Genomic DNA, 18041 nt, shown 5'->3' with positions numbered 1-18041 from the left:
AAGTCGAGAGTGGAATATAATAATACAGGCGTTGCAAGCTGCGAAGAAGGAATAATTATCGCAGGGTCGCTGCATCGCGTATGTGACGATAAATAAAAATTTGAGAAAAAAAAGAAAAAAAAAAGTTAAAAATAAAACGGCAACAACCAAAAATCACCGCGAATGGTGGGAGTTTTTTTATTCATTTATTTATTTATTTATTTTTTCTTTTCTTTTCTTTTTTTCGAGAAGCTCATTTGGGGGGCGGGGGAGGGGGGCAAACAGCTCGAAACAAGGTTGGGGCTACTCGACGTCGTCGTCGATGACGCGACCGGCGTATCTCCTCCTCGGCGAGTGAGGAGTCCGAGGTTAATCGTATGCGTCTGATCCACGAGCGCAAACCGAGCCCACCTTTTGACTCTCGCAGCTCTTGTTATATACGTCGTCGATTTTCGCCTCACGCGCAAGGACTAAAACACGCTCATTGTTCCTCCCGCCTCTCGCCGTAATTTTTTTTTTTTTTCTTGGTTAGCCCGTATAATATACATACATATAACCTTTGACATACGAGATTTTCGAGCGTTCCAATTTTTCCTAGCAATACTTTATAGGTGTGTCTTTTTGTCGCGTAGATCGTAAGATAATTTAAACAATTTCAAAGAAATCCGAACTTGTACAATCCACGTATCGGCAACTTGAAAAAAATTTTCTTCCAAATTGGATGCGCAATTCTCTCGGCTCTGAACCCGCCATTTATGCATCTACGTATACAATACATCTACGTCTACCAGAGCGAGCTGCAGCAAGAGTTTACTTTACAACCGAGAATGTTTCGCAATTGGATAATGGGATGGGGTGGTGGTTATTTCAGAAGCGTGATGAAAAATCATCGGAAGAGATAATGTTTTAAAGAGAAACGTCGGGATTATATATTTAACCAGTGTTCAGAAATACGATTTCCTGCCAAGCGATACGCGCCTCGCACAGGGGTCGGTGTGTATGGAAAGAGGCAAATCTTTTCCTCGCACGTCGTGTATAATCTTTCCTTCATAGATCCGTGGGAGCCACGTGAGGCGAAAACTGTCGGACGATGACGCGATTCTAAAAATTTCGTATCGGTTTTTTTTTTTTTTTCTGCTCTTTCAATCATGAACGAGGATTCGCCGTTACAAGGTACGATGCGCTCTCTCAATAGAGCCGCACTGCAGCAAATACAACGTTTCTGTCATTTCTACTACCACGTAAGCAAACTTATTCACATCTGAACGCACAATCTTTCGTGTAAAACGTTACGTGAATAATTATGTAAGTATATATATATATATTGACACACAAGTATTTTTCCAGATTAAAATAAAATAAAATTGAAGTTAACCGATGCAAACAACTATGATGAGAGAGTTTGCGACTTGTACTGTTGCAGCCCTATTGGGAGAGTGCACTTTATCGCGATTTTTGATATACGTACAACAGATCAGATCGTCTTGCGGAATTCAGTGTGGATATTATATTTAGGAAATAAGGAAAGCGAAACAGTAGGGAATGTGAAAAAGATTTGCTTTGCTTTCTAGAGCCCGTGACGCTTGTAAATGATAATTAATAATTATAGTCTGATTGATCTTAACGTACGTTACCCAGACGGCCGTTCGTCAAGTAGGAACCCACATCGGCGCACGTACGTACCTGAAACAAGAAAATCAAACACACCTGTAAATTAATCTGATTTTTGTTAATTGCATCTTAGGTCAAGGTAAGATATAATAATCGATTCGAGCAGCTCGAGAGAAATATTCCTTATTTCAAATTGTACTCTTGGATATGTTTTTTTTCCCCTCATTCCTCATTATAAGTGCTTCTCTCGCAATAAGTAGACTTTTATACTCATGCGATCGACGACGAAGGAAAACAAAGGCGAGAGTGAAGGTAGAATAAAATATAAGCTACGGTCAATTTGAATCGGCGCGTGTATATTAATATGTATAGGTGTAATAAACTCGCGAGGTATCGAATGAACGGGCGAGTTGATACGAGACGATTTCATGCAGTTTGTCATTAATTCATCGCCGTACACGCCTGACGCACGATTCGACACCTGCAGCACCGAGTGTTGCGAGTGAATATATCTGCGGACCCTGATTAGTTAGCAACGAGTGAATTGCGTGCATCATAGACACGCGTGTGTGTGTGTGTTGTGTTGGACGTATAGCTGAATCCACGGAACGTTTCATCGTTAACCATTATAATTGAACGGATTCGCGTTTCAAATCGATCTTAAGAAGCAGTTACTGTTTCGTCCGCTTCTTATGTACGTATATACACGGTACGTTGCATGGCGTATGCCATGATATGCGGAAATTCCTTCCTTTCGTCGTAAGGTAAAAAAAAGATCGGTAATTATCACCGACGATATGTCCTCGAAATTCCAACGATTCCTGGCGATGGAGTTCTTCCCCAGTGTTCTAATCGATTCATTGCGAATCATTGCGATCTTGAGTGATTTCTTTGAATCATCAATTTTCGCAACAGTTGGAAGTTGGTTTAAAAAGTCAACACGTCGAGGACTGTGTCGATTCGAGGTTCTGTTATACCTGTTCTTAAAAATTTTCTACACATTACTTGCGATGAATCGGTAAGATTCAAGCTTTTATACCTCGTGTATAAGTTGGGAAGAAGCAAGGATGGCAGACAATTAGAACGATAATCAGCAAGTTATAAATATACAGGCCGGCATTCTCACGCATTCACATGCAGAATTATTCGAGACCGTCGGTGACAAACTGAGTGAGACTCTATATCGGTATTTCGATTCTAAACAGAAGTCAAATTCCGGAGTATCTCGCATTATCATTGTCTTCAAACGGACGCCACGAACCTGACGTTAGCGTTCTTATTCCTGGCCGCAAATAAATCCAAAAATTCCACGTCGATCGTTCCCTTCGTAATATATCCAGGCTCCGTGTTTAGCCTGCTGTAACGGCATCGCATCGACGGGCCTTCGCGCCTCTGTCGCAATGGCGCAAAGTCAACGACGCAACGCGGATTGTTGAACCTGCAACCGAGGGCAAGGGAAAACGGATCGCGAAGGACGAAGGGCGAGGAACAAGGAGTAGGTGCCCGGTTACTCGAGCCGACTCCATTGTCTCAGGAAACGAGACGCAGGGAACTGCTAAGGCGAACCGCTACACGGCGAAACCGAACCTAACTCACGACTCTTCGAAGGTCTCTGATGAGTGCAACGAATCCCTGTCACAGCCCAACGCCATCGTGTGTGTATACATATATGTATGTACGCCGGTTTGTCGCATCCTCGTATTAGTTTTCTTCGTTGTTCGTCGGTAATTCCGTTGTAAATAAATGTTACAAGTAACGTCTTCGCCTTGCGTGTTGCTTGTGCGACTTTACCTGTCGAAACGAACATTTGCGTAATGATCGAGCGCTTGATCGTCTGTCTCGTTGTCAGCAAGAAGATTTGCAGTTTGCGCCTGATTCCGTGCTGCGTGTACACGCGTGTGCTTTTTACATTCGTATCTTGCGTCGCGTAGGCGTGAATTGTGTAACTGTTGTACGCGAAGAAGAAACGGCGGAAATCGAGGAAGGAAATACGCGTTAAATTTTGTACACGGGTTTCTTACAGAAATCCTTTTTTCTCGGTTGAAAAGAGTTTGTTCTCGTTGAAGAGGGAAAATTATGTTAATCCAAGATAGTGACGTGCAAATATATGAGTAGCGAACGAACCGGAAACTCGGTGTAAGCTTCGTCCGTTGTACAGATAGAGAGTAAAACTGGGCCAGGCAAATTCCTATCGCCGCGCCGTTTGTTCGTTTCCCGAAGCTCGACTCACCCGCGATTCGTAATGTCGCTCGGAGTTCGTTAAACCGTTTTTTACAATCATCTTTCTCACGGCAAACACCGAACGAAAGATTGCTTTTCTCGGAAAATTATTCCGCACTATGTGAAAATTATTGCAATAAAAAAAAAAAAAAAAAAAAAAAAAGAAAGAGAGGAGTGAAAGTTATAGACCTGTAATGATATGTGAGCATGAGAATTGCATGCATTCACTAGGCGTCTTAATCGTAGAGAGGAGACGGTATCACAAAGCGAACTTACATGTCTTATAGAAACAATGGCGAAAAAAAAATGAAGAGAAAATGACAACAGACGATAAAAATGTTAAGGATTGTGAAAAATCATCGATTCCAACGAAGGGATGACGATTTCTACACGTCTGCAAGCTGCATACCTATTAATATACTGAATAATTATATATATTTAATAACCTTGTTTCAACAAAAAATTTGCCATTTTCCATCCCGCGCGGGTAGACAAAACCGAGCATTCGAACCGATCGAGGTGAGTAAAGCAACCGACTCGTGCCCGATAGATATAAAAGGTATGTACATATATCGATTTGCACCGCGTCCTTCAAAGTTTCCGTCGTCGCATTATACGGTCCAGCGCTGCAACTCGATAAAATGTTAAGGTTTGTCGCTAAGGGGAAAACGGACGATAGAGTCGGTCGATTAGTTCGTTTACTTGTTTATTTTCTCGCTAGTACTTTTTCTCACTTTTTCGTATTACATCCCGTTCGTACTGCGATTTTTCGACATATATGTCCGATCGCAATCCAACTGCAGCGCGAGGATGGATCACCGATCGTCTATCCGACGCCATTGGTACTTGTAATGCCAATTGCATAATCCGTGAGGCTTGGTTCGAAAGACGTGCAGCATGATTTTCAGCAACAACGGAGCTAACAACGAAGGAGAGAGGAGAGGAGAGGAGAGACTCGCGGAGTCGGCCGTCAGTTTCTCGCGTGGCCGGGCGTGTAACTCGGCGCTATCGAAAGACCTTGTTTCGATGTTTACACGAGCAGTCGTGCCGGATTACGCAACAACGAATATCTGTTGCCGCCACCGCTGTACTCCGTTTCGATCGCGTACGTACAAATCGAGTCGCGTTGATGTGTTGCAGCGTATAACTTTGTACTGCAATCAAAAACCCTGGGATAATTATTATTCCCGAGGTGGTCGAGACGCGTAGAACGTTGCGCGTACCTCAAAAGAGGAAGGGAATGGAAATTTTAGCGAGGAATTTGTTAAAAAGTGTTTCGTATAAAATTCCGTCGTTATTTCGAACCTCGTCGAGTTTTCACGATTTCAAAGAGTCTCTCAACTTCTTTCATACATATATTTATCTTTTATTTTCGATTTTTTGGAAAAGTTCGATCGATTTTCATTATAATCGAGTTACCCCTCACGACGAATCGCTATAAAATTGCGATACCACTGAACAAAGAAACGAACAGTGCTACGGTAAATATCTAATTTTCTCATTCAACGTTCTTCTCGCAGATATTCTTAGCCTCTCTTACACACACGCGGCACATACGCACACATATATACCGTGAGAAAACATAGAGGCGAGTTACACGACGACCCACTTGAAATTTCATCATTATTTCACTTATGACACAGTTACGTTGGTGGTGCAGCGCAACGCCGCGGCGCGCGGCAGCTGATGCATACCTACAAGGCACTCGCTCGTTACGCGCAGATAACCTAGCGGATAGACGGATAGACACACGCACGAGCTTGCAGGAGAGGGTCCTCCTCCTTCGTTGATACGTATTAGGTATACCTAACAGGAATTGCTCGAAAGCTCGAAAGATCGATACATACGTGACAGGGGAGCACGCGATAAGTGCACGCACACATCCGCGCAGGCAAGAGGTGTTTCGTAATAGTCGGAGGGTTCCTCGGGTTTGTTCAATAATCAATTCTAATTAGCCTCCCAACTCGATTTCTGCCGCAGCATCGTTTGCCCGTCGCCTGATACCCGGCAGCAGCAAAGGGGAAGAAAAGCCGGCGGCTCTTCACCCCGGACAAGGGCTGTTGACGGCACGACGGCGGGGTAAGAAAGTTTTAAAACACCCGCCCCGGCAGGACCAAACAAAAACCTGCGATACTAAAGCGACGGGCGAGGCAAAGGATCCTCGGAAAGCCGGTGGGTGTCCCTCCGCATCCTGCAGGACAACAACTCGACAACCGGCCCTCGACGCGGCTCTTCGCTTAATCGTGGAAATCAAGTGGATTCCTCCAACTTCACCGCCCTCGGCGGCGGCGGCGGCGGCAGCTATATGCTTCTGCGGTTTATGAACGGGGTGTTCCAGAATCCTCGGAACATCGTCCCGCGGAAGTGATATTTTTCAAAACACATTCTTTGTTTTTTTCATAAGCGGTTTTACATCCGAAGCATGAAAATTCTTATGAATTCATGAATCTACGGAAAGAAATGCGTTAAATATTCTCAATTTTGAAAAACAATTCTTACATAATGTATACAAATATATTGCAGTTACGATTGAATGTCGCAAAAACTTCACCGGCATTGCAGTATCTTCCGTACATTTATCGTAGCTACAACGCCACGGATTCCATCTTGTGTTTTTTAAAAAGAAAGAGAACAAATAAAATTGCCAAATATATAATATATATATATATATATGTATACGTATGTATACGTCTATAACGTCGAGAATATCTTTGAGCTGCAGGGTCAGAAGATTAAAGGGTATTTGGAGTAGTGGCGAACAAGAGCCGTTAACCCGAGCCCGGCGGGCCGCCGAGCCTCGTTCATTGGCGTAAAGCGTATCGGTGTCGGTGATAAACTGGAAGCGAAACCTCGATCAGCCTTCCGGGTGGAGAGCGAAGGGAGTCAGGAGGAGGAGGAGAAGGAGGAGGAGGAGGAGGGAGGCGGCGGTAGGGATGAAGGAAGAGGGGGAGGGACTAAGCTCTAACCAGCGGCACGACGCACCTCCGTGACCTTCCTATCGATCTGCACGCGACGGGGAAGAAGAGGTTTCGCACCCCTTTCCGCTCCCGCAGTCAACTCCCCGGGAAACGGAGGCGCCGCCGCTGCGGAGAGATCCTGCGAAAAAGGCAGGCGGACATCAGAGCCCTTAACCGGGTGTTCCGCAACCGCCAGGGTCGCTTTGCCTCTCTACTCCTCCTCCTCCTTCTCCTCCTTCTTCTCCTCGTCTGCCGAGGAAGAATCTGGAGAAGGCGATCCTCCGCAACGTCGCAGCGTTTCGAGGCTTAAGAGAAGGGAGGAAGGGAGGGAGGGACCGATAATACGTTTTTACGACTCCTCACGCCGAAACCACCGTCGTATAAGGTCCCGGTTTTACGTCGCCACGTGGGATTCCGACCTCGCTTTTATGCCCGAGTACCGAAGGAGAAAACGCGACCGTCCGTATAGAGTTGCGGAGGAGTTTCCGGCTGGCGGGAAAATACTACTACCCACCAATCAGCCAACATCGTCGAGCGGAAGATACGCGGTTGGATAAAATAATCGCGAGAAGAAGTAGAAGATGAAGAAGAAAAATAGTGGTCCTAAGCTTATTCGTGACTATTACTTTCCCCGGATAAAAACTAAGGTAGAGTGGCACAGATTAGGTATTTCCGGAGACCGCGTGTAAACGTGCGGACATTTTACGACGATTATTACATCACCGCGCGTCTTTCGCGGTTTGTTAATCGTTCTATCTTCGACACCATCGATTCTTATCGAGTGATGTATTATTATTTCTCTTACCTACGGAAAAAACTTTATTTTCTCTACTAAGAATATAATGCGCGTCCAATAAAATTTCACTTCCAGGATCGCAAACGGTGGGAAGAAAATATGCAGAATTTACTCAAAACTGCGGGTGAAGAGGGACGCGTCAAAATTTTCAGTAGAATATAGCCATGTCAATTGTAAATTTTCAGTATAAATATAATAGGAGGGTTTACTTTGCACACAGTGATTTTTACTGGTTCTAGAGTAAATTCTGCCCTATACAAAGTATATTTTGGCATATAAATGAAAAAAAAACTGATGAATTCCTGCTCTTTTATTCTCTCCGTGTAATCTAAAGAAACGTTACAAACATTATTCACGAATACGGTGTGATTATATAATCTGTAAAATACACCCTTTCCTCGCAATTCCTTCGCAATATCGTATTTCCAGGATATTTGCGCACCGCGAAATTTCGTCCGGCTCGTTGAATTCGCGCGCGGATCGCATCCCGCTGCCTTCCCCGAGGCGAGCCTGCACGAGGGGGATGAAGCGAGGGTAAGAGGGATCAATCGTAAAAGCGGCAGGTGCAGGGGACGCGTTCTTTCAAGTTCCCAATATCCTCTGTTAATTTCGAACGTTCATTTTACGTTCATTTGTCGCCGCTCTGTGGGAATCGACGCGCGGATTTGGATTAACTTTTTCGATTCTCGCTTTCGATCGCATTACAAAGAAATCGATATGCGTGTATCCGTTTAATCAGGGCGAACTGTTATTTTCCGTCAAGGCGATAACGTCCTCGGCTGAATGCAGGATCAAGGATGGACCATGTTGGGTTGGGTCAGGTTATACGAATGCATGGACGAAGCGGAGTGGATATCAGAAAAGAGGTAGATAGGGTAAGACGCGATCGACCGTCCGTTACTTTTCTACTTACTTTACTGCCATCGGCGTGCTGGTCGATGGCGCGACGAAGAGGGATGAAGGGAGGATCGAAGGGTGGGATGACGGAGAGAAAGGCGAGAGGCGAGAGGCGAGAGGTGAGAAGCCGAGATAGAGGAGAAAAGGTTTACTTCCCTCGGGATAATAAACCCGGGACAGGAGGCGGGCGGCAACGGCAACGGAAGAAAGAGACCAGACAGAAATTTCAATTGCGCTAAAGGCTGCATCGTGAAAGCTATCCGTGTGCAAATGCTAGGGTATTTTATCTTTTAACTCGTTTCTTTTTTAAGGTGCTACTCGAAAAATTTGTCACAAATACTGGAAAAGAAATTGTCGTAAAACCTGCCGGAAGTAAGAAAATATTTAGAGGTCGTAACCAATGATTTTAACGATTATTATTCATTTTTATGTGTACACCTTACGAACTTGTGCATATCAGTTTATTATTTCCATATCGTGGTCCAATTAATCATTGTTTATAAAAATCTGTACTGAAAATGAAATAGGGACATCAAAGTGATGCGACACTCTTTTTTCCGTAACAAAAATTGCTATCCAAATTTCTTCGAGACGATTAATCTTTCGGATAAAAGACGAGAAAGGCCAACTGCGAAATTGTTGGGCGCAGTTTGCTGTTGATTGGTGACCGATTAATTTTACTGCAATACGAAAAAAAATAAACTAATAATAAGTCCGGAAGGTGTAAACATAAAATAAAAATAAAAATAAAAAGAATATAACAATAATTGGTAGGGAACTCTAAATATTTTCCTACCTCCTCCACGTTTTACGACAGTTTTTTTTCCAGCATTTATTACAAATATTTCGAGTAGCGCCTTGAGAAAAAAAAAAAAAGTTAAATAATGAACCACCCTGATATATACGTTGCATAATATATATACGTGGATTTCACGCGACTTGCCGATATTTAAAATACAATTCAGAGATGTTAATATTTTTTTCTTCCTTCGAAATTTTTCAAGCTTTTTGCTAAGTTTCCAATTTTGCGTAGGCACACGTGCACCCACACTACATACGGATGCGAACGTTCGTCGATATTCGTATACTTCCGTCGGCACTCGGGGTGGAATAACGCCCGGTATAATCAAATGGTATAAATAATTTCGTCGTTTCGGGACTCTATCTCTCTATCTCCACTCGCGTGTTGTACTTGTAACGCGTTACGGTGTTACGGGCGTCGACGACGACGACGGAGCAACGCGACGGTGGTAACGCGAGTGAAAGCCTCGCGTTTTCCCGTATTATTACACCCCACCCGTCTCTCCTCGTCAGTCCTTCCACCACGATTATAACCGACTGACTCTATGCCCGGATTGCGAATCCGCCGCAACGTTAACGGCAGAGACGGAATCCCTCCCTCCGTCTCTCTCTCTCTCTCTCTCTCTCTCTCTCTCTCTCTCTCTTTCTCTCTCTCTCTCTCTCCCTCTTCTGCCGTCGTCGCCCGTCACAGAATGGGATTGAAGCCCAAGCTATCTATACGATCAGACGCCTATGTACATACATGAGCCCCAAAAATATCGCAGTCTCGTTTATACGTTATTACACACTCGGTAAAATCATTGACTCAGGGGTGCTCATCGTCGGTCATTTTACATGCAAATTTCTCAAGCTCGTAGCAAGCTTTGTTATTATCAAAATTTGCCAGTTTTTTGTTTTCTTCAACTTTTATCAGATACGGGAAGTCTAACCTTCATTTTTTAACGAAATTCGTAGTCGCGATTGACGGCAAAAACGTTTAGAAATTTGGTATGAAAAATAATATCAAAGAAAATAGAAACGTTAACAAACACTCAACATTGATAATTCTTACAAATTCAATTTTCCTTGTAACAGAAATCAGTCCAATCGTGAAAAGAAATGTTATTTCACAGTGGACGGCGATGTTTGCGTGCGTGTGTTTTCTTGTTTGCAGAAGCTGCATCATTCGGTACGAAGACTGCAAATAACCGCGTATTCGTAATCACGGAGGTATAATTACCGACACAAATGTGTAATAGAGTATATCGCGATGGTAAGCGTCCTACCGCAAGGCGAATTTCACGACGTGTGTGAAAATTGTAGCAAACTCTTCAAAGCTGAATAAATAAATCCCTAGCTTGTCAAGTTTGTGTTCGGTCTATATCATCGGAGAATGTAAATATATATGGAAACTGTAGATTGCGTACATAAAAGTCGATAATAGCTAGATAAAAAGAAGGAAAAGAAGGAAAAAAACAAGAACCAAATAAAAACAATTTCGAATTATCAACCGCGTGTCGTGTCAGAGTGGATAACAAGTGTCCGCAAGATCGGCAAGAAACTTTGTCTCCACCAAGTGAGCGTCGTTCGTGGCAGTGGAGGGCGAACGGGCGGCGTGCGGAATTCTAAAAAAAGAATCCGATATCCCGCCTACTCCTTCGATTCGTACACACCGCACGAGAATCCAATGTTTATAAATTGTTTGAAAATCGCACAGACCTTTCTGCTGCACAGACGTAACGCAGGTATAACAAGAAAGAATTTCCACAGAAGTGCGTGGCGCGCTTGCGCAAATTGTTTAAGCCCAGTGAGTGAGTAAGTAAATAAATAAATAAATTTATACAATGAGATTATTTATTTTGCACAAGTTGAATCAGCCGACGTACCATCATTCCAGGTGATGTCACGGCGTATCTTTCTTTCTGTCTCTCTCTCTCTTCAAACGGTCACGTGTCGTTGTTAATTTTTGGCGTGCGGTGAGGTAGACAGAGGCTTTCTCCTCACAGAAGGGGCGCCCGGGTCGGAGGCCCTGGCTGAGGGGGGGCCACCATCCCCCTCACCGTCCACTCGTCGCTGCTCCTTTCTTGACAAACTTGCCAAACTCGCCGATCGGTGCACCACTTATTTCGCGCGATTGAAATCAATTGTCACCGCGGTTCAAATATCGCGGAATCGGCGTCGCACGTACGTAGATATACATACATATTATTATTGTTATTGTTACTGCTATTATTATATATGAACAATTCACACTCCCGCAGTCCTGTTTACGTTTTGTCTTATTTTCAACGAAATTTAAAGGTCATTGTGCCAGAAAAGGGAGGGTGCTAGGAAGAAGAGGCGGCCCCGCGTCCCCGATACAGGAAATCTCTGATATTGAGAAATGCCTAGCCGCGCGAACGCGCCTTTAAAAAAACGCGCCAAAGTATTCGCGCTTTTGATTTTCTTGTCCCTTCGAATCCTTGTACACACACACACACACACTCTTCTCTCTTTCTCTCTCTAGCGGAAGATCCTTTTCGATAATTATACGATATCGTTTTTATCTCAACGTTTATTTCTCTCATTCAAAGCCCGAAACTACGCGTTTCTTAGTTTTTTTGCTTTATTTCTCAGGCGAATGTAACCGCACTTCCGCACTTCCGCACTTTCGCACGGCAACGCTAACCGTAACAGTGCACCAATAACAGCATTGAAAATGTGCGCAACTTTCCGTCTCCTCGATCGCTTTTCGCGTTTCGTTTCTCCTCTTCGCTTCACCGCATGTGGTGTAAATTTTTGAAAATCGCGCGCGACGCGACTTCCCGACGTTCGTAGACGGCAACAAAGCGGAGCTAAACGGGATCCTCGCGTGCCGGCTGCCCGGTAGTAACACAGCAGTTCACTTCACGGTGTCCGATGATATACAAAACTCTTGACGACAACGACGACGACGACGTGTCGCGATCGTCCGTCCCACTTGTCTTCGCTCTACGTACGTATACCGCAGCTCGGCGTGGTTCAAACTCGCGCGCGTTTCTCCGCGTCTCTATCTCTCATGTAATTCTATGCACGTGTTACGCATCCGCGCATCGAACGAATCGAAGAACTCCGATGCAGCTGCGGCAGCGGCGGACTTGTAACGTAGATTGTCGGTATTTGATACGTATTACGTATAATGCAAACAAACGTACGCGCCGACGAGCGACAGAGAGAGCGAGTGTTATTTCTCCTTCATGTTTCCCTCACTCGTCTCGTCGTCATCTTCGACCGTTCGTTTTCACGCTGATCGCGAATAAAAAAAAAATTCTTTCGTCAAACGCGGATAGAGGAAGCAAAGATGTCGAAAAGAAATGTCTCTGCTACTTTGGTACTCTCTTACACTCATTCACTCACTTCGCACCGCGTTTAAAGTCACCCGAATCGCACGGTGTATTAAAATAATTTCAGCGACGTTGCCAATTTCTCCGTACCGCGGTGTGCATTATACGCGCAGAGCTGTCACTTTCACCGTTTCGCCTCTATCACGTATACGTGTATATGAATACACGTACGCGCAACCGTACGTATTACAATAATTGCGAATGCCTAGATCGGTATAATCGTATCGTTCGTATATTAGCGCGGGATTTTAAACGCGCATTTTTGTCTCGGTTCTATTGCTGCTCCAATTACTTTTCTTGTCTTCATTCGTTTGTTCGTTTATTTATTTATTTCAACCCGAGTCCGTCGAAATAATCGTGTGCACGTCACGTAAGGCAGTCTGAACACCGCAGCGATGTTGCACTCTGGTGACTTTTGACCCACCCACCGCCCCCCCGATTCCCACTTTTCACTCTCCGCACTCACAACTTTAAAAGTTTTTTTTCTCAACGACGAACTAACGATGCGACCGAGCGATAACGAGCGGACAGGAGGCGAGTCCCGCATGCAATACGCACTGATAACCAAAGAGCAGTCTCAGTCTCTCTCTCACTCTCACTCTCACTCTCACTCTTCACTCGTATTGTACTTTTCTCGCGTTCAAGTGTAAGAAGAAGGCGCACGACGTCGTCGACGATAATCACCTCTCGCGAAGAGATATCTACGTACGTATATATACGGTGTAACGTACAAAACTTTTCCCGTACATGTCACTACGATGAATATTACATATGTCGTATCGTTCTCGTTTCACATACACTTGTAATGAATCTTGTTTACGCACCAACTTGTTGTTGCTTTTTGTTTACTCGGGAATGAATGCCTGCAGCCAGTTGGCGATGCGGTTTAATCGCTGGCTTAATTAAACATCATTAGATATGCGTATACGCTTGAAAAGTTCCTCGATAATTTTCCGCTTTCGGTGCTTTCTTTTTTTCTTCTTCTTTCATTCACTCTCTTCGCGTCGGTCAGACCTTACAATCGCGCATTTCAATGCGTGCAGATTCGAACTTCTTGTAATACGACAATATATATGAATAATTATCATACACCGTGCTCGATGATGCGATGTTCGAAACGTCAACAGGTGGGTGATATCGGCTCGTTGGCCGTTTACAACTGGTTCGTTTCCTATATCGATTCAACTTTGTATTTCGTTTTTCTTATTTATTTTTCGTTCTTCTTCTTATATCCTCAACTTCTCGAACGATAGTTTCGCCGTACTTTGTCCTCTCCGTCGACGACACGTTTGTTCGTTGCTCATGTCAATAATCGTCGACAAGGTGGGGACCAGAAACGAAGAGAGGAGAATTGACGAATCGGTGTGATGGATTGTAACGTAGAAGGATAACTGAGAGCGCAAGGAATTCGGGTGTATCTGGTAGGTATATCGGAACACTGCGCGGGTAAAATAACTGTTATTACTGTAAGCGTAGAGGGTGTCAGATCTGCGTCGAGGAAGCAGCCGAGTCCCGCGGTTCTCCTCCGAGTCAACTATTTCTGTCGAAGAAGAAGAAGACGAAGACGATGTCGAGGTGGAGGAGGTGCAGAAGGCTGGCGGCGGTGGTGGTGGTAGTGGAGGAGGAGGAAGCGACGGAGGAGGAGGAGGAGGAGGAGGTGGAGAACGTATTTAGACGTCTCTCGTTGCGATGCGGTGCCCCTTTGTTTACAATACTCCTCAATCAAGATCCGCCGTTTCGCCGTTAATACCTAGGTGCCGTTGTGGTATTTCTAAGTATTTTGCACTTTTTAATTTCTTTTTCTCTCTCTCTCTCTCTCGATCTCTTTCCGACACAGAGTCGACAACAAACTCGAATCAATTTCCTTCGGAATCAATTTCTATACCCCTGCAGTGTTTATTCAGTATATTATATAACGCCTTACAGTTGACAACCAGTAACATTGTGGTGCATCGATCGTTCTATAATATACATATATATATATATATATATGTATATAAAAATATATATACATATGGCGTCGGATATGTCCTTCGATGCGACGAGAGATCCTCCGACGATCTTACCGTCCGATGCGATACGAAGGGCAACCTTCGTCGGTCACTCGGTAAGTAAGTCAGTGAGTCAGTGAGTCGGAGAGACGGACAGACAGACAGACAGACAGACTGACGTGAGAGACAAGCAGCACAGCGCCCAAGCAGCGCGATGCTCGCCCTGTCGAAGTCCGCGAGCGATTGACTCGAACGGCGGGCTCTCGCGGCCAGCGGCACGCGTGCGGGGGTGAGGCGGACCAGCGGGGCGGGCGGGGGGGCAGAGAGAAGAGGGATCGACGCCGGCGGCGGGGAGAAGGAACGCGGATGGAGGGGAGGGTGGCGCGTGCCACGGCGAGGCGGCAGGTGAAGTGCGCGTGCCCGGAAGAAATCTTCCCTCCTGCGGTATATAGCGGGACCCCGTGGATCCGGTGCGGGGGGCTGCTGCTGCTGCTTCTTCTTCTTCTTCTTCTTCTTCTTCTTCTTCTTTTTCTTCTTCTTCTTCTTCTTCTTCTTCCTTTCACTTTTCACCCTTTCAGCCTCCTCTTCCTCTCTTTCTTCTTCTTCTTCGTCTCGCACGGTGACAAACTGTGCAAATACCGCGTTGCATAAAAATTCAATGGAATGTACGGATTTGACGATACGGGGATGACGATGCCTCTTTTTCATTCCGCGATTCACGCCAGTCAATTTTCCCTTCCTCCTCGTTGACGGGAAGCGGGCATCCACCCCCTCGCATCGTTTACAAACCAAGTTTCCTTGTCTGTATATGTTTATGTACTCGGGACGATGACTCGCCAAGATTCGACTTGCGTATACAATGAGGTCGAGTTGGTGTTTTTCTCTTTCTCTCTCTTTCTCTACCTTTCCTTCGTTTCGTTTAAAAGATCATATTTCACGTCGAGTTTACTACGTCCTCGCCTGATGAAGAACTCTTTCCTCCCGACGATATTTCCGACGCTTTGTCAATCGGTATCCAGACGTCTTCCGGTCGTACCTTGGCAATTTCATCGTCGCGCCTTCGCCTCTTCACCCGCTATCTGATCTTTGTTACAAAAATATTTGTGAAGATAAAATGGCTTTCTCCATACACGACCACCCGTTCGAGTATCAATTTATTGTTAGTCGGTTGCGGTCGTCGATCAACGTGTAATTATCCACCAACGGAAAATGAAAATTACAAGATCGTACGGTGGAGGTAGGAGACAACGAACGTTTCTCCGAGAAATCGATCATACACCGCGCGTCTGTGCGCGAGATGATGCAAGTAAAACGAAACAAACAAGAAAATCGAAAATGAAAATAACACTAAACGACGAAAGAGAAAGGAATAAATAATTCACTTGTTGCGAGGCGCGTTAATACCGCGTGTACACGTTACGCACGCATACGGAGGGTAGAAGGTATGGTACACATACATACACGCGAATGTACACACGGCAGGGAGCGAAGTTCCGCGCGACACGACGACGATGACGCTCGGGTTTCTCGCTCGAGGCGGTGTGTATCAAAATCAGCTGTCAGGCGTCGCACGTGGCTCGCGACGTACCGAGACGCCAAACGCCATCAGCTCCTCGATCCAAACGCAGCGAAGGGCCGCCAGCCACTGGCTCTGATCGAGTCTCGACGACTCTCCGGCGGTGGCACCCGACGAGCGCCTTTCTCCCCCACCGCCCGTCGTCGCGGAGCGAAACGAACCGCCTTCGTCGTTCCGCCGTCGGCCCGGCTATCGCACGTTATACGTTACACGCGGTGCAGCGGACGCACAGAAATTTACCTATACTTACGACACGAACGCGCGTACCTAGAAAGTCTCTCCTCGACGCGCACAAGCGCGCAATCGCCCTGCGCCACGGCGCTGTTTGTTACCGCGCTCGCATCGCCGTCGGAGGGATGCTCCGACGGGTTACATGTCCAAGTGGCGTCGCAAGGGGGTGTGAGTTTCTCTTGCGTGGCGAAAGGCGGAGAGGAGAGGAGAGGAGAGGAGAGGAGAGGAGAGGAGAGGTGAGGAACGAAGAGGACCGACTCGTGCGATTGTCCGCACGCGGCCGAGTGCAACTCCTCGGAGTCTCCGTTACAGAGTCCGGTAGCTCTGGGTCAGCGCCGTGCGTTCCCCTCTCTCTCTCACTCTCCCCCTCTCTCTGTCGACCCCGTCGTGAACCCATATCTCCTCGGCATAGCTGCGCCCCGGTTCGGCACCGCATTGTTATACGTGTGTACCGTGATGCCATAGGAGTTGAGTTAAGTTAATCGTAAGTCTGGTCGAGTTAGCCGCAGATTATTACACATGGGGGGGAGTGGGAATTCTACGGACGTTCTTTTCCGTCTCTGGGTCGCGTGTGTGGATACTGTTACGCACACTATTGCAACGGACGAAAGCGGTCGGTGGTGTAATAACCTCGAGGAATTCTCTCGGCCTGTAAAACAGAGGCGCGCGGCGGACCGAGTCTTAACCGCGCCCTGCGACGCCCGCACATCGCATCATCGGTCGGCGCACCGGCTGGCGCAACGCGCGATCCGGTCGACGAGGGTCGGCCCGACGCCACCGACACGCTGCGCTGCGACGTTGCGTCATCGCCGTTTCACGGCCTCTATCGCGAGTATATACCCTTCTTCTACTTGGACTTGTTCCTCCTGCAGCCACGCATCTGTCCCGCCGCCGCTGCGCTGCTCCTGCTCTCTGCCGGTCTTGTTCCTCCGGTGCATCGAACAACCGACGACCACGACGAGACTACAAATCCGTCAGTGGTTCTCACTGGGAAACAATCCTGATCCGAGATAAATATCGAAGGGGATGGAAATCACGGCACAAGTCTGCGCTCGATTCTTGATCGATATCCGAAGCTCGAGACTCAATGAAACTTGTTTTTATGTACGGTTGTTCATAACTTTCACGGGGCATTTGTGACACATAATTGAAATTATTTCGATATTCAAGCAGCGCTACTAAGATTCCGAAGACTCGTGTAATCTGGAATGAACACCGGGCTGTTAAAAATTTATTCAAATCCACCACGACTAATTGTAAGCTTCAGTGGAGCCGGTATAATAATCATCCAATTAAAAAGAACTGAAGGAATAATCAAGCGAGGCGGTACCGATCACACTCGTCAAATGGGTATAATAATAGTACACAGCAAAGAAAATCGATCCCTCCGTGTCTGAAGCAAAGCGGCAGGGTGAAAGTTTTGCAGAGAAACAGGTACCGTGAAACCTTAGAACGGAAAGAAGAAGTAAAAACGAAACGGAAAAGGAATAAAGATAGAAAGAGATAAATAACAGGAAGGATGGCAGGGTTGGTGATGAACATTTCACGGTTATCCCAGCCGGCTATTAGCCGTTGAAATATTTCCAGTCCTCTGCGCACTCTCGCAGTTTAATACGTTGTACGAAGCGAGCGTCGCTGCCG

At 45.9% G+C, this 18041-nt stretch overlaps 1 protein-coding gene across 11 annotated transcripts in view; it reads right to left on the bottom strand.

Moving 5' to 3' along the window:
- LOC124185867 (neurogenic protein mastermind-like) overlaps window positions 1-18041 on the bottom strand; it is a 125533-nt gene that overhangs the window by 40060 nt on the left and 67432 nt on the right. For 4 of the 11 annotated variants that reach the window (XM_046577066.1, XM_046577067.1, XM_046577070.1 and 1 more), the window contains one exon: window positions 1609-1662. The exons of 4 other annotated variants lie outside the window; for them this stretch is intronic. In XM_046577066.1, the coding sequence (XP_046433022.1) occupies window positions 1609-1662 (54 nt within the window). Of the gene's footprint in view, window positions 1-1608; window positions 1663-11126; window positions 16223-18041 lie in introns of those variants that run through there. 3 more of the 11 variants (XM_046577076.1, XM_046577077.1, XM_046577075.1) reach the window with 2 other exon arrangements.

Source organism: Neodiprion fabricii, chromosome 6 (genome assembly GCF_021155785.1).
Source record: "Neodiprion fabricii isolate iyNeoFabr1 chromosome 6, iyNeoFabr1.1, whole genome shotgun sequence".
Taxonomy (NCBI): Eukaryota; Metazoa; Arthropoda; class Insecta; order Hymenoptera; family Diprionidae; genus Neodiprion; species Neodiprion fabricii.
The sequence above is the reverse complement of the archived record's forward strand: the minus strand, read 5'-3'. Positions and strand labels throughout refer to the sequence as shown.